Source organism: Cebidichthys violaceus, unplaced genomic scaffold (assembly GCF_023349555.1).
Source record: "Cebidichthys violaceus isolate CVI_PGR_0920_01 unplaced genomic scaffold, fCebVio1.0.p SCAF_26, whole genome shotgun sequence".
NCBI lineage: Eukaryota > Metazoa > Chordata > Actinopteri > Perciformes > Stichaeidae > Cebidichthys > Cebidichthys violaceus.
Window position 1 is genome coordinate 2,725,888 of NW_027176439.1, and position 21,791 is coordinate 2,747,678.

General features: G+C 38.6%; 1 protein-coding gene across 1 annotated transcript in view; it reads right to left on the bottom strand.

The window, feature by feature from the left end:
• Positions 1–21,791, bottom strand: part of LOC137879808 (phospholipid-transporting ATPase ID-like) — a 45,191-nt gene that overhangs the window by 13,912 nt on the left and 9,488 nt on the right. Inside the window, exons 2-13 of the mRNA XM_068720707.1 lie at positions 16,182–16,266; positions 14,593–14,651; positions 11,149–11,262; positions 10,071–10,169; positions 6,519–6,580; positions 4,392–4,464; positions 3,671–3,741; positions 3,370–3,452; positions 2,394–2,552; positions 2,111–2,199; positions 1,366–1,559; positions 1,072–1,280 (exon numbers count right to left, since the gene is read on the bottom strand). Of these exons, the coding sequence (XP_068576808.1) occupies positions 1,072–1,280; positions 1,366–1,559; positions 2,111–2,199; positions 2,394–2,552; positions 3,370–3,452; positions 3,671–3,741; positions 4,392–4,464; positions 6,519–6,580; positions 10,071–10,169; positions 11,149–11,262; positions 14,593–14,651; positions 16,182–16,224 (1,255 nt within the window). The 5' untranslated portion in view covers positions 16,225–16,266. The remainder of the gene's footprint in view (positions 1–1,071; positions 1,281–1,365; positions 1,560–2,110; positions 2,200–2,393; positions 2,553–3,369; positions 3,453–3,670; positions 3,742–4,391; positions 4,465–6,518; positions 6,581–10,070; positions 10,170–11,148; positions 11,263–14,592; positions 14,652–16,181; positions 16,267–21,791) is intronic.

A 21,791-nucleotide genomic window follows, 5' to 3' on the forward strand; every position in this document is an offset into this window, starting at 1 on the left:
GTCCCTGAATACGAGCTACATTATGTATTAAAAAGAGTTTCCTCTGGTGTCCCTGAATACGAGCTACATTATGTATTAAAAAGAGTTTCATCTGGTGTCCCTGAATACGAGCTACATTATGTATTAAAAAGAGTTTCCTCTGGTGTCCCTGAATACGAGCTACATTATGTATTAAAAAGAGTTTCCTCTGGTGTCCCTGAATACGGCCTTATTGAGTGATTTGAACTATGAACTATGTAACAGGTACATGTACTACGTTTCTTTACAGAGATCAGTATCACGTTTGTTTTGATATTCGCAGAGCTCATGTATTTGTCGACACACAAATCAAATTACCAGGCTGGCTACATCCCAAGTCTCTAGAGTGCATCCACGTTTTACCTCACTTGGGTCTTTTCCTTGCAAAAACCAAGGAAAACCAATGCGAGGAGACGATGAAAAGTGTTTTTCGAGAAATTACACATCCTTTGGTCTGTAGGCGGACCAGCTGATCACAGCTGGATCAGCTGTCAGCCGGCGTTATCAGCTGTGGAGACTTTTGATGGAGTTTGTGTCTGCACACATGTGAACTGTACTAATACTAATAAAGTTGTTTCTCTCTGTAGCCTGTTACCTGTTTCACAAACACCTGCACTTGAATAACAACCTGCATTCTGTATCTATACTGTGTTCTGTGTCTATTTCTACTTGTCGAATACGTTAATGTTATTTATTCATTATTTGCAACTGTCTTTATTGATATTGTGATGTAATTATTAAATAGGCCAGAATATGATTACAGTGTCTTTTGAACGTTGGACATTATTTATTAGGCTAAATGTTTTGGGGACATTTTAAATGATGTAACTCATATCAAACCAGAACCTCTGGATTTATCAGCCTCATGTGTCTGAATGGAGACAAATGATGTAAAAAGTGTTAAAAATGATAAAAGTTAACGAGGGGAATAACAGATCATGGAAAGACATATCTTTCTTATAAATTAAGAAAGTAGTTAGTGGTCCTTTTGTTGTTCAGACCTACAAGAACAACTGCCTAGACTCGGGGTGTACCCAATGTCTCGAATCTTACCGTAGGATTTTCCGTTGATGGAGCACTTGTTGAAGGTCATGATATTCTGGGTGAGCGTCCCTGTCTTGTCACTGAAGACGTACTTGATCTGGCCGAGCTCCTCGTTCAGCGTGGTGGTGCGAGCCTCGGCGGGCGTGTCGTTCCGCGCGTAGTACATCTTCCTGTCCCAGTCGATGTAGAAGCTGTTCCCCAGACGAATGATCTCCACGCTGCCGTGAGACGTAGACAACGGGAGTTGAAGAGAGAAGCAGATAGAATCCTGTTGATTTTGTTGCTTGCGTTTCCTTTTGTTACCTGACGTAGAGAGAGATGGGCACCACGGTGTTGAGGATGATGACGTAGGACCAGAACGTGAGGAAGGCGGAGAAGCCGGCGGTGTTTTCGTCTTGTCTGGGCAGGAACACCGTGAACTGTGAGCCCTCGTTCAGCTCCCAGAAGCAGTTTCCTATCGCCAGGATGGTGCACATGAAGGCCAGGAAACCAAAAATCTGCACGTTTTGGGTAGAATTCAGAAGTCAATGGGCGGTCCATCAAGAACGACACCTGAGCCCAGGTTAAAAGGTACAGTTTGTAAACCACATGTAGGCAAAAGATGCTTTTAATTCATAAGATATTTATGAAATGTCTAAATATATTTTTATCATATATTTTTACACCAAAGCCAGATAGATTTTCATTGAAGAAGTCAAACTCCTCAACCCTGTTTGTGAACATACTTTTAATTTAAAAAATAAAGCTAAGATAGAAATAATATTCTTAAAAACATACATATTTGTTGTGTTTATGGCAAAATAAACTACTATTCTTGCTGGCTTGTATAAATCTGTCGTCTCTTTCATGTGATTTTTTTTTTTTCATGTTTTCAACTTTTTGCTGTTTTGTTTTTTCGGTCTGTTGTCTGTGTTTTTATGTGGGGAAAGTTCAACGCTGCCATCTTGGCCACGCCCCCTTGTGAAAGAGATTCAAATTTCAATGTGGTTATCTTTACTAAATAAAGGTGAAATAAAATAAAAAATAAAAACATAATTTGAGGACTCACACAAAGGACGAGGACATTCATCAGGCGGTCTATGCTGGTCCTCTTGAACGTGCTCTTCCCACAGTTTTGCATCAGCTTCGTCTCTGGACCTGCAAAAAAACCCCCAAAAAACAGCAACAGAAACCCGTAAGTCATCATCTCTGCTCATATCTTCCTCTATTTGAAGTGAAATAAGAGTCAAATCAGAAGCTTCAAGTTCTATTCTTCTTATCTATCTCCTAACACGGTGACAAGGTTCCACTGGTTCCCTATAAATACGGGTCCATGAGGAATCCTTCCCCACCTCCAAACAGCACCAGTCCAAAGCACCACTCGGTGTTCCTCAGGGTGCAGCCTCGCAGCAGGATCTTCTCGTTGTCCACCGGGTATTTCTGGCCGGCGTACGTTAGCGTTCCTGTGAAGCGGTCCAGGCGGTTGTTGGGGGGTTCGCAGCGTACCTCGCCTTGATCGGGAGAGAGAGGGAAGTGACAGCAGGGTTGAGTTATGACCTATTAAAGCATGTGTGCATATAGTTTATGTGTGACTATTGCACGTTTGCATTCATTCTGAATAAAATAAAGGGTTCTGTCTGTCGAAAAATGTCAATGAAAATTGATTTATGTGTGTTTTTGTTGCTTTCAAAAGTGTTCATCATGATGCAGCTCGGTCAGATTAGGAGATTGTTGTAATACGACTAGGAATTTTTCAAAAGACCCTCTTACAAAGGGTTCAGTCAAATGGATTAAAGCCAAATCAATGTGCAAATGTATGGTTCTGATGATTATAAGATGAGGTAATAATAAACCGCTGCAATAGAAAACTTCTGAAATGAGGGGTAGTGTTCGAATCTTGACAGAATTTAGAGCTACCGCTTTATAAACAAATATATGTAAAAAGCAACAATGAACAAGATGGTATGTCTGCATGTAAATTGCAAACAGCAATCTTAGAATCGTAGAAGTAGTTCTTTTTTTTTCTGTTTACTTGGGTATGATTTGTCTTGTCCTGGTTGTACGTTGTGCATGTCAACATTACATCCTGGTTCCAGAAACCTGCATATGCTACCTGCCAAAACCTGATAGAAAGCAGGACACTGTTATCCAGGTTTCTGAACATTCTGTGTTTACACAAAACAGAGTGACCGAGATGGTGAGAAATCAGGACACAAATGCACACCGATTATCAGCATAATACCGTGTGTTTTTATATACTGAGCTCGCTTGTAATTGGAAAAACAAACTGCTCGAAACCAGCAGTTGGTTGTCTTGTAGCAGTCTTACCGTTGAAGTCTGCCAGTTTTTCGATATCCTCTCCCAGGTCTCCTGTCACGGTCAGGGCCTGTCTCACCTTCAGGTTAGTCTCTCTGAGGAGGAGGAGGAGGAGGAGGAAGAAGAGGATGATAAGGAAAAGAAAGAATAGTGAGGGTGATACAATCCAGACAAAGAAGAGGAAGGAAGAGAAAGTGGTTCGGAGGAGGACGACGAAGAGAAGAAGAAATAAATGGGGACAGAAATGAAAGACAATGAATGTGCGACTTTAAAAACAGCTCACATCATGACGTTACACTAGAAATAGACTGACCCATCCAGTTCTGCCGTCTCGATGTAAACCAGGTTGAGAGGTTCACTGCTGGAGAGCAACAGGAGGTCGGCCTGTAATCACAGCACAGAGGGATTCATCACTCAAATCTGTTTGTCTTTCTGATCAACAAAACATGAGTGTTCTTATTTATCATACTATTGGAGCCATATACTCCTGTTTATGGAACAATGTCCCACATATTTAGATTACAGCTGCATGCAAAGATCTGTGAGATAAATGCAGCGATTTCTAACACTAATAATAAAGTAAAGTTTCAATGACTTCCTTCTTTGATGTCCCTTATCTAAGGGACATCAAAGAAGGAAGTAATTGTAACTTTACACCAGTTAAAGTCTTTGCTATTACTGAGCGCTTTGTGGATTTTCTTTCTTTTGCAAATGAAGAAAAGTCCAAACTAATATTGCAAATTCCCCAAAAACTGTAATGAGGCAACATTTTAATCTTCAATGGTCTTCGTCAGGTAAACATGATGCTTTGCCATCTTTGCACACACTCACTCACACACACACACACACACACACACACACACACACACACACACACACACACACACACACACACACACACACACACTACGAATGCAAAACAACTTGCCACAACACAATATAAGAAAAGAAAATGATTTAATAAAACAATAAATTAGGATTGAAATACAAAAAAAAGGTACAACAAAATGCATAATCTAAAGGAATTTACTCACGGTGACAAACTGGTTGTTTTCCAGCTTGATGATGTCTCCCACCTGGACGTCCATCCATTTCTCGCTGCGCAGTCTGAGAACAGGAAACAGGAAACAGGCTGGTTAAGTTCAATGTTTGGACTCAGAGCTGCAGAGTTCAGAGAAACACTTTTTCTTTGAGGATCGTCAGGAAATAAACAGGCCATAAATAAGCACTGAGCACCAAGGTCATCCTGACATTAGCTCCCTTTCCTTCACTGCATGTTCCTGTATTATCTCTCCGTCTGTCTGTCTGCCAATAATAGTTTGGCTTGAAGACAAATATTTGATGCTTTTCAGGGTTTTTTTCTATTTCATGCCTCAGTTCGTGCCGGTAGTTCAAATTTGAGCAGAGGACATTGTTTACTTTCAACTCTCTCTAGTTTGTTAGCGCTTGTAACGTAATTAATATATAATGGGCGTTTTTACAATGTGCCTCCTTTCTCCAAAAGCAATGTAACATGTTAATCAATCTTTATTCTCCAAAACATCATACACTTCATTTTAAAAAAATCGACAAATTAACCTTTGCACACTCAATGTTTCAGTAGAATTAAGTTAGTTTTTCAGTCGTTGTATTATAAAATGTTGTTTTTTTTGTACAGTTTGTAGCCAAATAAGTAACTTAATAATTGCTATGAGGCTTGTGATGACCAATTGTCATTTGTTTTTTTAACCTCTTACAAAATAATTGATTAATAGCGTAATTGCAAAAATATTTAATACTCTCATCAAATATATGAAATGTGTTAGTTCGAGCACTCGCCTCACCTTAGTTTTAACTCTTGTGAAATTACATTTTACCCTCCATCAGGCCTCTCACCAAACCTCAATCAAAATTGATTCAATGATGCATTTCTGATAATAATACCCACATTCACAGTCTTTGCTGGAAAAAGAAAATCAGCTTCATTCAATGGTAGAAAAAGATTTAGGAAAAAGAAAAGACAAGTCACTCTACAAACAATGTTTGTGCTCCCGGTCCAACAAATACCAAATCAAGCATTCTTTACATATTTAACAAAAGCAGACATCAAGTGAACAGGAAGAAAACTTCCTACCATCCTGCAGCTGCTTCTCATGGAGCCATGAACACTAAACAAGAGAAAACCCAGGAGCAAACACACACACCACAGACATGCTAATGTTTTCATTAATGTTAATGATTAATTATTATTATTAATCAATAACAGTTAATGTTGGGATCTTACTGTAAACCCACAGAGGTCTAAGCTCATCAATGTTAAACATAATATGTTGATCATATTGTATTAAGTTTATACAGAAGCCACAAATGAATTCATATTATGAGGACACTGTGGTCATGTGCTCCGTATTGTTTCTGGATACTTGGGGATTTTAACAATCTGAGGACAGGTTTACACTTTACAAATAGACACAAATCACACATGGTGCAGTTTTAAGGCCTGACTCTGATCTTTTTTTTTCATTCAATATCACAAAATTTGGTTTTAGGCAACAAAAAAGCTTTAAAAACATGAAATAATAATAATATTAAATATTTAACTAATACTGAATTAAAACATTTTTACTATTAATAAATAAAGAAAAACGTAAAATATGTTTTTTTGTTGGTGCCTATTCAATAATTTCTTAATGGGGTGTGGTTGTGTTGGGACTTCTGTCTAAAATGCATATTTCAATCCCACTTTCATTTCTTTGTCTTTGGACAAACACACTGGAAATCGTTTACCATTCTTGTATATTTTTAGAGTATATTCCTGTATTTTGACCCATCTGTGTATTCCTCGTGTGCTAAATAACCTAAACTCTATCTAGTGCCGCCAACAGGAAGCAGCTGCAGGATGATGGGGAGTGCTTGTTTTCTATCCTGTTTGACCCGAGGTCTGCTACTCTAAATATGTGAGGTATGTTTGATTGGTACGTGGGATCTAATGGGCATGATCCACCCTTAGAGCTGATATGACTTTAATAAAGCTAAAGGACACCCAGGAAGGTTCCCTGAGGAACACCAGCCTGTACAGAAGGATCACAATGATGCTACACAAAAACAAGGATTTGGCTACAGGAAATTTTTGGATATATGAGCTCAGGTTTATTTCCCATGATTCACATGAACAAACTTACTTTCTGTCAATAAGGACTTGAACTTTTCTGTTGTTGACGTGATTGTCGCTCCTGTGGCGATTCTGGAAATGACACACAAAAACACACATAGTGAAACAATGAGTCATAAAAGGACACAAGGAACTCAACTTTACCAACGAATAAATGATTAGTTCTGACGAAAAATTCACATGAAACATATCGGTCACCATCATGTTATGTTCTAATTTTTCACAGCGATACTGACGTACCAATGTATGGGAGGAGGTGTGATGTCGGGGTTACAGTATCAAAAACAGGAACCTCCCATGAGAGACATTCAGCTGTATTAGACCTTTTACTATTACTAAAACCTCTGCTTCCCTTCCAACCAATTATGAGTCTCCACCACGATGGTGGCGCCTTCTCAGTCTGTCTGTCTCTTAAGTTTCTGTTCACTATTTGTTTCTGTGAGTGAGACACAGAAGCAGCTCCAGAGACAGTCACGTGGTTTCCCCTTTTTGTAATCACCAGCACAAGTGTTTCATCACTGTTTTCTGATACAATTTTAACGCTACTCAAACGGACAAGTGTATTGCTTCAACCTTATAGTAACTACTCAATTTACTATGATGAATCATTAAAATTGCACAGGTCAGGTATTGCAAAGAGCCATAGAAGCTTTGCCCAAAACAGAAGCTCTCAAAGTTCTCTCTGTCGAGTGACGAAGGTTAAATACACTGAAAGTTCAAATTCAAAGGAAAATGGACTTGTTCTTCCAGTGTCATGTGGGGTTTTTGTTGGAGTTTCCTGTTCTACTTTCTGACAGGTGAAGTTTCTGTTTTTGGTTGCCATCCTAATTAACTTTTTTGGCCTGCGATCCTTTAAAACAAAACAAAACAAACCTCCCTGTCATCAGATGCGTTTCAGCAACACTTGTGACTAGGTTTATAAATACAAATAATTCCTTGTTTTTAAAGAATTTCTGAAAAGGTAAAATCATTCAGTCATTTTCAAGGGAAAAAAAATAAGATTTGAGGGAAGTGAATTGTACGTGGTGTTTAAATTCAGGCTGTTTCTTTTAGAAGACAACTTTGTTAGACATCAGATGTTTTTGATGCTGCCTTCAGCTTAACTTTAGTAAGGAAAACAAGAAAGAATTGTTAATATATGTACATAAATTTCTACTACTCTGTGTAGTACTAATGGTTTTTTTTTCTGCTTTCCTCTTCTGTTAATCATCAAGTTATTTTGGGAGCCTCTGAATCAGATGATTAGTGTTGTCTAACCGTGAAGCAAATGGAAAATAAAGATTGATCCCAATTAAATGCAGAAATTGTATCCATGGACATAAAATGAAGCGATCTCATCAGAATAATCTAAGAAAGACAAAAACTATATCTACTAAATTCCTCCAGTTCGGTAGGCGGTAGCTAATAAAATCGGTCCTTTCACAGCAGCTTTCCCAACAACAGTTACTTCAGCATCTCTTGTGCGAGGTCATCCACCGTGCCATACATGGTCAGTCTGGAGTTTCTGTGTACCAGAATCAACTCGAGCCTGAACTTAGCGGCTTCACAAAAGGAACAGATGGGTATCGGTGGTAAGAAGGGGGGGGGTGGGCTTTCAGGATCGCCACCTCTGCCAAACAAAAGGACTCTTGTTGTCCTCATCAGCTAATGTTTAACTCATGACAACTTTTATTTCCTCTTGGTAGTTTGGCATTATGTTATTGGATGCCACACACACACACACACACACACACACACACACATACATACACACTTGTTTGGTTGCCCTTGACGGCTGAAACGAAAAGTCATTTTCCTTTCATTGTTTTAGAGGAACATTTCATTTTGTTTTGGTTCCTGTAAGCGATGAGAGAAAAAGAATAGAGTTCGTCAATCATTAACAAAAAATAATCTACCTCCAGATGAACTCACAGTGTAGGTCAGCGATGAGGGAAACTTTTGTTATTTCTTCATCAGTCTCAACTCCCATGTGATATCATTGTCTTTGTCACTAAAGAAGAACTGCATCATCGCAAGATTTTTTTTTTTACAAATCTGTCAGATGAAATAATTTTACCGAAGATGGATCCTTTGATGAAAAGACTGAATGTAGTGTGTTGATTTTCAAATTCTATTTGCCAAAACGCGTCCTGAAAGGATGGAGACAAACCGCCAGCCTGCGGTCTGCTGATCTGTTAAAATGTGCTTCAATCAGAAGTTAATCAAACAGAGAAGCAGGTAATGTGATATAAAGGCAGACTGATAGACGCTGGTTTCAGGTCACATGGGTTAAGAGGAGTGTGAAGTGTTTTGTACATGTGACAGCTGATACTAGTGACACCGTTTTCACCACAGTCAGGGAGTAAATGTTGATTATCAGCTACATGTTAAATAAAAATACACATCATCGAGGTCATTCACTTCAGATTCAATAGAAATCTGCTGGAATGCGTCATCCTTACTTATTTTTCAGATGACGGACCAGAGGAGTGGGTGTGTTATTCTACATCGTCAGCTGGGCAGACACTTTAAAAGATTTTAGCACATATTTCATAAACTGGGCCTATTGCCTGAGCAATCTGGCTCGCTGTTTTGCAGGTTGAGCAGTTCAAAGGTCCTGTTTTAATATTATTTGTGTAGTATTTCATGTATATAAATGGCTAAAACTGTATTCTCGAGACTGCTGTGGTACAAAACTGTTACAGTATTCCTCGTTTACTTTCAGTGTAAGCAGCCACGTCAGGGTCGGTCAATGTGAGCGAGTCTCAGGTTCTGGCCGTGCAGAAAGGCAGATTAGCAAAACATACAAGATTGTGAAAAATTCCCACGGCCACTGTCTCCTCATACCTTCTGTTAATGACAAAATAGGTCATATCACCAATGTGACAGTTTCAAAATGTAACTTTTAAGTGGTTTCCAATCGTTTCCCTTTATGGTTTTGGTCTGTGAAAGTCTTGGAAGTTAAAAAGCACTTGATCAAGGTTGTGGAAAAATCCCCTTCAGTTAATGGTTAAAAGAGACCGGTGTTGACGGTTGGTAAGAGACAGACTCCAAACCAAAGTCTTTGTTCTCAAAGTCTCAAGCTTTGTAAGCTTGCTGAACCATCCATTCTCACGTCTGACGACATCACGCTACTTCCACCTTTGTTGCTGGAAGTTCACATGACCTGAAGAAGTCACTTGTTGGGAAACAGATATTGTTTTCAGCCAGTGGTTCCCAAACTGAGAAGAAGAGTTTCCTGACTTAGAGACATGCGCTCAGTCTCTATATTAAGAGTAAAGTCTTTACAGAAAACTTTGGAAAAAATGCCAACCAAACTAGCAACAGCATTTTTCAGATAATGACTGTTGATGTTTGTTAAGTCTGCAGTGAAATCGGCTTCCATGAGCTTTAAATCAACTGTGAACCACGAAGTAAAAACAACAACTAGTACATGTATTGCATGATTCTTCTCTATTAGTATGTGTAATTTGACGTCAGCATAGATTCAGGAGCAGATGTTTGTTTACTGTACCAATACCTCAAATATTAAAGTGGTTGAATTTGTTGAAGGTGAAACGCTACACAAAACACGTTTGCTTACGATATCGTCGGTGGCATCCTTGGCAGCGGTGACCGTCAGCACGAGGACCAGAGGTACAACTGTGGTGAACCAGGACAGAGAGGAGATCTCAGGAATCACCTGAAGAACACACACACACACACACACACACACACACACACACACACACACACACACACACACAAACACACACACACAAAACAGGTTTTAGTTCCCTTTAGTTTAAGGTTTATTTTTGCACACAATAGCTAGTAAAAGGTGAAGCAAAAAATCGGACGAGGGATCCAAAAGTGAAGGGACTTCAGTCAAAAGAGGAAATGAGGAGAAAGAATTAAAAACAGAGAAAACATTCACATGACATGACAGCAATGAAGACAGCAAACAAAAATAGGAAACAACGTGATGCACAAATAACAAGTAAAAGAGATTAAATTATTCATAAACTGACCAGACAGATTCTGATGCATAAAAGTAACATGGACATTAGCTTACACAGAAAACATATGAAACTGTTGCATATCATTCATTTTAAACTGCTGTCCTCTGTGGTGCAACATGACCGTTCAGCACACAATGAGGCAATTTCCTGTACTGGATATCACACTTCCTTAATCTCACTGCACATGATTCATGCATATCCTGTTTGGTTAAACACACAGTTTTACTGCGAGGAAGAGCAGTCGGTTGCTGCATATAGTGTCTTGTTGGATTGTGTTTGTGTGATTCTCACTATGGCCAACGACAGTTTTATTTTAGAAATAGTTTGATTTCACTGTGATTAAAAATACGGTCTGTGTGGTTTTAATTGCAAGGAAACTAATATGTTTTACATTCCGCATAATGAGTAGCTTTTGGTACTCTAAGTATATTTTGATGATAATACTTTAGTGCTTTTATGCAACACTTTCCTTGTAACAGAGTATTTTTACACTGTAGTATTGTGGGCGTGAAGCTAACATAACATTAGCAAGAACACAAGAACAGGACTAGTTTGCATTTCATTATTTGAGACATATCAAACGGTTTACATGAAATTAGCTTGACAGTTGGATGGCAGTCCTGTATGTTTCCTGCATGCGTGTGCGTTTGATTCCCTCACCTGGAGCGCCAGCAGAAACAGGAAGTAGGCGTTAGCGATCCTCTGGAACTGCTCAAAAAGGTTAAGAGGTAGGAAGGTGAAGGGGTTGTACTTGGAGGTCTTGATGGCGTTCGTCTGGAGGAGGTTAAAAGAGTCGGAGAATAAAGTTTAGAAAAATCATTTTTTTTGGGGGGGGGGGTTAATATACTTATGGACCCAAATTAGGTATCCTCGTTTCTCGATGTGGTTAACATGCTGAAAACATTTTGTCTGTGAGAAACTGCAGTCATACAACCATTAAAACAGGAAATGAAAATACTCTATCACAAAGTTCGTAGAACATTTACAACACCTCGCATCCATGCTGTCATTATCATTAAAGTTAAATTCATGTTACATGTTACAGTTGAATGAAGTCATCAATTAGTTAGTAAATGGTGACTGTTTGTTGAACGGACATGCAGGATTCATTGTTTTCCTTCTCACTGACAAACAAGATAGCTCAGTTTTGTAAAGCTCTGTGATCAATACTTGACATATCTTTTGAACTAAGGTGTATTGAGGTATTTTTATAAAAAATATGCACATTTTTACTTTTATTGTCCTTTTTTGCCATTACCATATGTTAGCTATAGTGTCTCTAACCTCCCTGTACAGCCCCTTGAAGAAAAAAGGTGCCTCCCTGACAACTAACAGCTAGCATGATGTTCTTTTACATGTTATCATTAAAGTATTGGTTTAATAATGTATTTTTAACATTACTTCAGCAGATGCAGGTTAAGATGAGCCTAAAATGATCCATATGAGATTTTGAATGTCTTTTTAGGCGTTGTAATGGTAATGTTATTTGTATCCTGGCTGAGCAAAGCAACGTCAGCTAGCAGGGCAGAATGCTAGCATAACATTAGCAGGGCTAAGCTACGGTTACAACTACTTCATTTTGTGTAAAAAAGCATTCTGCATTTGATATCTTAATATGTAGGAACTAACGCTTCTGCAAAAATAATATTGATATAACTGTTTGATAATATATTTAATAAAAGCTAAGTGAGCAGCAAACCAACGTCAGTGAACTGGGTATGTTTTTAAAATAAATGTTCAATAATGTATTTCATAAATCAATTTTGCAGCTTATTATCTTACAAATAAATTTCCTTCACACAGAGATTCCGAAAGTATTTAATCCCTGCCTAGAAATTAAACAGCTGGGATTTTTTTAAAGCTCCATGTGGCCAAAAAGTTTATGCAGCAGTTTTTCTATCCTGAGAAACAATTCTAGAGAGAGTCCTTTTAGTTCAGCATTAAGACATATCATCCATTAAAAAGCAATATATATATAGAAGATAATGTTCATAGTAAAACAAGCAAATAAAACACAATAACCGGGTTGCTGCTGGGGGCGTAAACTGGCCACAAACAGACAACCACTGGTGGAAAAATACACATACTGGAACTCTACATGTTAGGTCAGTGTGTGCCGATTGTGTCATTCTGTGGACAGTGTTTACATGAACCCATAAAACCTATATTATGGTAATCTGGCCCTATGCATCCGGGATGATACCCACCATGCATGGTGGGTAATCACATTCATGGCTTAAACTAATATTTGCCTTTGTTTGTGGTCCGTTGGACATTTAAAAAGGGCAACATTGCAAAGTATTTCTTAAGCTGGAATAGTTCACACTGAAACTGTTACCAACTGTGAACTTTACCTAACAAGATTAGACAACCTTCAGAAAGTTTTTTCTCACAAGAGGAAATATTAACGCTGATGTAATGCTGTTTGATGCTGCCAATCAAACTACAAAAACAAGCTAAATATTGGTTCTAGTGTATTAGGTGTGAAATAAAAGCTAAATTAAAAAGGTGAAAAGGTGTCAATAACAATGAATATGTGTTATGTGTGATTAAACAAACTGATAATACATTTTGGAGGCTGTTGTTTTGGGGGTTAAGCTGAGAAAGGTTACTTATCTTTAGTCTAACCTCACTGATACATAATCAGTCAGTAGCTCAAATACTTTGTTTCTACTTTATACACATTTTGTGGCGATCATATGATTATTCTGGCACCTAGCGTGTGAGTAAAAGATGAATGTCTGACTGAAGTAGTTCAGTGAATTTCTAAAGAGTGCATTTTCTAGAAACACTTCTCGGAGTAAATTAAAAAGGTCAAAAATTCCCTCTGGATGAATCCCTAAAATGTTGAGGTGAAGGAGAGGTTCAAAAATTCTAGAAAAAATTCTAAATGTTTGTGCTATAGCATATTTGTGAATGAAAGATGTTTTGACTTTATGAGGGTCTAATGTGGTGGGAGGAATTTGCTCTGTGCCAGGTGGATCTTATCACAAGGCTGAAAGCTCTTAACCAGCCGGTCTGTGACTCCCATGTCAGTTTATCACTCGGCCTCTTTACGAACAACAACGACACCGCCCACAGATTTTGATCTGACTATAAATGTTTAAATTCACAAGGGAAAATGTGTCAACCATATTGGTATGTTCCACTATAGGTTTATCCCCGCGGAGTAGTATGCAGAATGATTTTAACCCATTGAAAATGGAAAAATATAAGGTGAGGAAAAAAGGCACTATTTTAAGCATTTTCCATTTTCCTTTCCAGATGTTTCAGTTCCATTTTCTGTGTCTTTAAACATGTGCTTACAGTTTCAGTATATACTGAAACATATGAGTGTCTGTATATTACTTATTTTGGTGTGTATAAACATCCAACTTTTCCTTGTTTTATTGTTTTACAATTATAATTTGTTGATCTGTCACCTCTGCTCTGTTTCATTAGGGATACAGTTGTTCCTCATTTACATAACTGTATTGTCTTATGAATCTGTTTTGAAATGTGATATAATAATAAAGTTTATTATCTTTATTATCAATTCCCAGTTCAGAATATATATTTATCATTTCAATATCAAATTATCTTTCTTTTTTTCATTCATTTCATGATGTCCTATTTATCCATAATAGATGATACTTTATTGACAAGATACTTTTTATTTCCATTCACTCTTTCTGAGAACCTTTCAGAAGTGACCCCTCCTACACACCTCATGTAACCCTTTAAGAACCAATCAGAAAACACCAAAACGCATGCAAGTCATCCATGCATTCATGTATCTTTAAAACCTAACAGAGTTTTGACCTCGACTGCAGCAACACAGAGAACAAACCGAGGAGAACGAGTTTACCCAGAAGCCACCTCTCCTCTTTGTCTCTGGCTGACGTCCAGTCTCCTGAAAACGTACAGACTCTCAAGCAGCAAGACACACCCCAAAGGAGAGTTTCTCTCCTAAATATTTGCACTGACTGATAAGTGCTCACAAACTGTTTTGTCTATAAGTTGAGTGGGCTGTTCATCCTTTTTCTCTGTTTTAGAGGTTTTGTGGAGGACAACAGAACCTCTCATTGATGAATTGTGTGAGCGCACGAGTCACCAACAACTTACTGCATATCTAAAGGGGAGGTTGTAGTCGCGGTCGTTGGCGCGGAGTTTCCTCTCCAGCTCTGCATGATTTGAAAAGACAGAAAAAAATGATTGTCATTAATTTACATTAATAGAATAGGATAATAGGAACCTAACCCCCTGTGGTCAACAGTATGTTTGACTTTGTAAAGCGCTATTCATTTTCTATCTTTTGAAAGAAAAATGTTGTGATTTATTTGGAGTATTAAATCATTTGTGAAAATCGTTGACAATGTGTGACAAGCAGCTAACATGTTAGCGTTTTCATTGTGAGCATGCTAGCATGCTAGATTAGCATTTAGCTCAAAGCACATTCCATGCCTGACACTTACACTGTGTCCCAAATCCATTACTACATACTAATGTGCACGCTTATGTACTACATAATTGTCAGTGTTAATACTGTTAGTATTCAAAGACATCAACATACTTCACCATTTCATACAAAAGGACAATGACACAATTTTACTTGATGTCAGACTTAAACTTGAAAAGCTGCCAATTAAATCCCAAAAAGGGACATAAAAATGATTTAACTATACATATATATGGTTTTACAAGATTATTTGGAACTGTTTCACCAACAACAACAACAACAACAACAACAACTTATATCTCATCTGTGAGTAGCTTCTTCCTTTTCTTTATTCATTGGAGAATAGTATTCATAAACAGCCCGCTTTAAAATCAACTGTGTGTCATATTTATTTGCATATTATTTGTCGAGTGCTTTTTATTTACTTTGAGCATTTTTAAACTGTCAACTTTGCAAAAGCGCCTTGTTTACCGTGTATTTATGCAGCAGGAAACACAAGCTTTATTGCAAAGTAGAACACTTTTTTACATTTTGTTGAGAAATCTATGTGTAAACTGTTTTGCATACACGTCATTTTGTAAATGACCAGTACCCTTCCCTTCATATCGGTGTTATCTCCTTCACTCACTAACAGATGTTATGATTCTCGCTCTACGAGGTACCAAGGATGTGCTTTCTCCTATTTGGTGCCCTGGTCATGAAATAACCTTCAGAACACATTACAGCTTCACGATTTTGTCTCCCAGGGAAAGTTTCAAGCTCTGATAAAAAAACAACAACTGTCTAACTGAAGAGTGTAATTACTATCCCTGAAGTGGATTTTATATAATGTATCTGTTGGCCCGCGTCTTGTTTTTTTAAATGCTTTATTTCATCTTTTTTGTAACCTTGTAATGGTGTGATTTCGTAAAAAAGAGATTTTAATCTCAAGGGGATGCTGGTTAAATATCGGGTCATATGAGATGACGTTCTGGAGCTTTCGATCATATCGCATGACCTTCCTCCTTGACATTTTCCAATATTCAGAGCACTTTATTCAAAACTTTAATAATAACTTGATGAAATAATTCAAATCCAATAATCAGATGCATTGTAACGACAACTGGAAGTCCATATAATAAGATAGAAAGCTCTAGAACAGCTGCAGAAGGGTCGCTTATTGTCACAAGACATTTTTTTGCCAGCTGCTGTCTCCAAGGTGAAGAAAGACATTTGAACCTTAATGATGAGAAAAACCCATCTGGTGAAGTCTTACCTCTCTCTTTCTTCCTCACACATTCCACGCCAAAGAACGACATCTTCTCTTCCTCTTCCTCCTGCTATCTGTCCATCATAACCGTCTGTGAAGAAGAGACAGCTGTTACATTGTGGCCGAACAAACTCTGAGTCACCAAATATCTTCATCACCAGAAAATAAACACCCACACTCACACACACACACCCGACTGCTCACGTCAAACATCGGCTTTCTCCTGGAAGCTGGAGAGTTTATTCATCCTTGCCGTTAAAGTGAGAATGACTTAACGCCCGCCAGCTGCCATTAGGACATTTTCCGTAATCTGCCCTATGAGGTAATCATTCCCCAGTCGTATGGCTTTTTAAACTAAGGTTAAAGCAGGTTTGAGGTTCCTTCTAAAAATACTTTTTATTTCTGACTGGAAAAAGTGTTTGAGAGGAGTAGAGAGAAGGTGTAAACATCCAAGTAAATGAGTCATTTATTACAATAAAAGTCCACCGTGCGTTAAGAGAAACAATCACCTGAAAGCCCAGACATTTAAGACGTTCAGGCTAATCCCTTGTGCTCTGCATGCGCGGGTTCGAATCCCATCCTCCAGTCAAGTTTACTTTAGTCTGCCATGTTTACATGTCAACAGGCTAACATGCATGACTCTTTCTTTTTGATTAATTCATTTTAATTTAAACTTTTTGTTATAAAAGAAAAATGTAAAAATGAGATTGCTCTTATGGATCAACTGCACTCAGAGATAAACTACAATAAGAAATATTCTAAAATAAATAAAGGATCTCTTCCTCATTGATGTACTGAAATGAATGAGTTTTTACACATTTCATTCAACTAAACATCTGAACTGGACACTACGTTGAACACTCACTGGGGTTTTTGTGTTAGCTGCAGTGAAGATGCTGAACAAACAGCAACAAGGAATTCAAAAAGACATTGAGAAGAAAAGAGGAGGGGAAAGCCTTGTTCACTTCCTCCTTTTCCATCCAAAAGTTATTACTTCAGGTTTGCATCAGCCCTCGAAGCCTCTTAATGCGTTTCCCGTGTCGGGCAGAGTGACTCAGAGGGAGGCTCCAGACGTCCACTCCTTCAAGCTATCTGCTCCTTCTGAGTTCAGAATCAGGAACCACCTCTGGTCTCTGCGGTCCGGCTCAGCCGAAGAGAAGCGGTTGGCACGCCGCTGTTATTTTAGTGGCTTCCCTCTTACAGCCCTGACACTCCGACCCAACAATCTTCACTGGTCACCTGTGGTTGCTCTTTACCAGCGGCCCGAAACCCAAATGTTGAATCCAGTTAAGGGTTCCAAGCCAGTGGCTCCAAACCTGGTTCAGCTCGAGGAGTTGCAAACTAAACTGCACCCAGTGGTTGAAAGTAACCTAGTATATTTACTCAAGTACTGTGTTTAAGTGCAATTTTGACACACTTGTATTTTACTTGAGTATTACCATTTCCTGCTACTTTATACTTCTGCTTCACTACATTTCAGGGGGAAATATTGTACTTTTTACTGCATGACATTTATCTGCCAGCTGTCGTTACTAGTAATTTGATTTTACTTATTCAATATGATGAATTTCAAAGGATCAAACTACCCAACAGTATTTAATAAAGTAGTCAAAATGAATGCAGTAACCTAAAAATCTATAATACAAAACATGTAATGTAACAATAAAACACGTTCAAAATTTACATTCAGGAGAAAATATACAAGATGTCCACTGGAAACTGCTCTTCTTACTCCGATTATTGTACACAGTGATGGAGTATAACTAAGTACAACTACAATGCTGTACTTTTAATTAATACTATAATACTATAATTTTAACATACATAGTATTTCCATTTCCTGCTACTTTATACTTCTACTCCACTACATTTTAGAGGGAAGCGTTGTGGTTTTAACCCCTCTAAATGTATTTGATGACTGATAGTTACTAGTTACTGTTAAAAATAAAAACATATACTATATGCTTATATGATACGATGCAGTACTAATCTACCCAGTACACAAAGTAAAACATTTACATTCATGAGCTGCAACATTAAAATGCGCTTACATGGTTTTCATTAGTGAAAAAAGAATAATATAATATTCTATAATAATAGAAAACTTTGAAAGGAGCCATTCTGCATCATGAGTCCTTTTACTTTTGATACTTTAAGTACATTTTATTGGTAGTAAGCTACTTCTGTACTTTTACTGAAGTACAATTGTGAATACAGGACGTTTACTTGTAATGGAGTATTTTCAGATTATGGTATTTCTAATTTTACTTAAGTAAAGTACTTCTTCCACTTACGACTGTAACCAAAATATGTTGATTCTGTGCAAAAAGACACAAAGAGATACGAGAAAAGCTTCTTCTCAAAACCGAATACTTTGGTGTGTCGCAATAATAACTTAATGAAGTGCAAATGTTGTCATAAGTGAGGGTGTGTCTGTGTCTGTGTGTGTGTGTGTGTGTGTGTGTGTGTGTGTGTGTGTGTGTGTCTGTGTCTGTGAGTGTGTGTGTGTTTGTGTGTGTGTGTGTGTGTGTCTGTGAGTGTGTGTGTGTGTGTGTGTGTGTGTGTGTGTGTCTGTGTGTGTGTGTGTGTATGTGTGTGTGTGTGTCTGTGAGTGTGTGTGTGTGTGTCTGTGAGTGTGTGTGTGTGTGTGTGTCTGTGTGTGTGTGTGTGTATGTGTGTGTGTGTGTCTGTGAGTGTGTGTGTGTGTGTGTGTGTGTGTGTGTGTGTGTGTGTGTGTGTGTGTGTGTGTGCCTGTGAGTGTGTGTGTGTGTGTGTCTGTGTCTGTGTGTATGTGTGAGAGAGAGAGAGAGAGAGAGAGTGTGAGAGTGTGTGTGTGTGTGTGTGTGTGTGTGTGTGTGTGTGTGTGTGTGTGTGTGTGTGTGCCCTCAGCCCATGTTGAGGACTCCTGGACAGGAAGCGTGACGTCAGCGCTGGAGCTATAAATATCAACCACATGTGTTTGTTGAAGAATGTGTGTGTTTTAACGGGAACGCTGAGGCTCTGTAAAACACACACACACACACACACACACACACACACACACACACACACACACACGGGCAAGGCGGTGTGTTGTTTGTTATTGTTTTCATATGTGTGTGTGTGTGTGTGTGTGTGTGTGTGTGTGTGTATCTGTGTCCACATGGTCCCGCTGGTGTTTTGGGGTTCTTATGTGAACCTCCATAACGTTTTAACACAACTGTACAGAGAGAGTATATGTAACTTGTAACCGCCCACCACATGTCCACTCTTTGACAAAGCCCCAACATAAAAACCCAAAAGCAAACAGTCCACCTATTCATTCACTCTAAATGAACCACCCAGTTTAGTCCACAGCCAAACACGCAGTCATGTGACCCGACAACGCGAGGCATTTAAACCCGCTGCAGTCATCGGGAAGATTTAACGGGGCTTTAAATTTGGAACGTCGGACGGCGTGGGGAGTGTTGGGGAGTTGTTTTGGGAGTTTCACGCTCTTGGTTTTGGCAGATACTCAGATTTTCCAGGCTTTACTACAGCGCAAACACACCGCAAAGACAAAACTGGGCCCTGTGAATTAGTTATGGAGATACTGGGAACACAACCCAGCTCTGGAGAAAAGTAACGTTATTCTAGAAGTGCGTGTTACCTGCATGTAATAACTCCTGTGTTAGTAGACTTTTTATAGTTCAAGAATCAGGGTCAGTTTAACAAATGATCAAAAACAACAATTTACTCTTCTACAAAGTATTTCCACTACCTGTAAGTTCACTGAGATGTGAACTCGAGTCACTGTTTTGATGACTTGCAACTTGAAATAAATGACTTGAGACTCGACTTGGAAGTTAAAGACTCAAGACTTGAGAAGATGACTCAAATGACTTAATCGGTGTTCATTCATCAGCTTCGATATTAAATATTAAATATAAAGCGCACACTGGGAATGCCGTTGTCATGATATGATGACTAACCTGTCAGTCACGACATTACCTGATCAGGCTGTTCTCATCCAGCATTCGTAGCAATAACTACGAAAAATAGTGCACCTTCATGCATAGATGTCCCACGAAAGTATTTAATATGTAATCCCCGTAATCATGAACGAGGACATATGAAGACCGCAAAAGCACACAGACCGGGTGGACGGGACCAACAACCAGCGATCTTTCAGCCAGCAGGCCGCTGTTCGTTCTACTTCAGTGACGGCAATCTTCTCCAAAACCTAACGAAGTAGTTTTGTTGCCTAAACCTAACTAAGTATTTCACCATCTTTTCCTAAAGACTAGGAGTAACTTTTCATAAGATATCATACAAACCGTTATGTTAAGATACACTGACGGTCTATGGATCAGATCATCATCATGAAGCCTGTGCCAGGAGCCCTCTCCTTGCTGAATGCAAGACCTTCTCATCAAAGATTTCTACGGCTAAGAGGTTTGCCTCTGTGATGACACAACCACATTTGGAGAGAATCATTCTGCTTATATGACTTCTAAATAATAACAAAAGCCAGTTGTCTGTTTATAAATGGAGTAACCCTGATTTTTTAATGCCCTGCCAAGGATGAGAAGCTGTAACCAGAAACAGATTTCCAGCTTTAAATAATAACTCAGAATGAAGATGAGGATGCTACAAGCATATACATTACACTCATGGTGCCAGTCAGCTGTTCTGGCCGCTCTTTCCTTCATGACATCGTCCTGACGATAAACGTGTTCAGTTATAACTGCCGATTTATATAAAAGGACTCTGGATTACCTCACAACGACGATGTAACTCTGAGAAGAATTAATGCAAACTTGATGTTCATTGCAAACAGATTGTAAACACAAGCAAGTTTCAAGAATCTGCAGATTTATATTTGACACAGTGCAAAAACTCGATGGAAGCCAATGACAGATTTTTAGAAAAATAGTTTGGCGAAAAGTACGATAACATCTCTTAACATGACACTCCAGTTCCACTTCCATCCAGATGTTCTACTTGTGGTGTTTAAATAGGTCAGAAGGTAAAAAAACGGTTTCACATGTACCTTTAAAGCCACAGTGGCAAAACACAAGTGGGTCTTGAATCACAACACGGTGATGCTTCAGCCATACGTCCTACTTCTCCATCTCAGCTTTTATTTTCTCACACACAAACAACAAACACACACGCACAACCGTTTACTTTCTAAAGTGGAGGCAACAAACACTGGAATTAATGCTATTCCAGGCGGACAAAGGTGCAGTAACCGTATCCCAGTGTCACAGCCACCTGTGACCGGCTCAACAGGTCAGAGGCCACACTGATGAATGGCTGTCTTGTCCGATTAGTGATCTCTGGTTTCTCAAACTGAACAGTGCTCTATTATCAAGACTGACCGCTTGTTTGCAGCTGAAAGAAACTACCTTTTCCTCTGAGTGTGTGTGTGTGTGTGTGTGTGTGTGTGTGTGTGTGTGTGTGTGTGTGTGTGTGTGTGTGCAGACAGATGCCTTTGTATCGAACTGACTGAAGAGCCCTTTTGTAAAAATAAAAAAAAGGATGGTTATCCTTCTATTTACTCCAACAACAGCTGACATTATACATCCTCAAAACATAGTAAAATCATGGTAAATGTAATTTTATGTCGCGATAGGAGTATACATCATTATATAA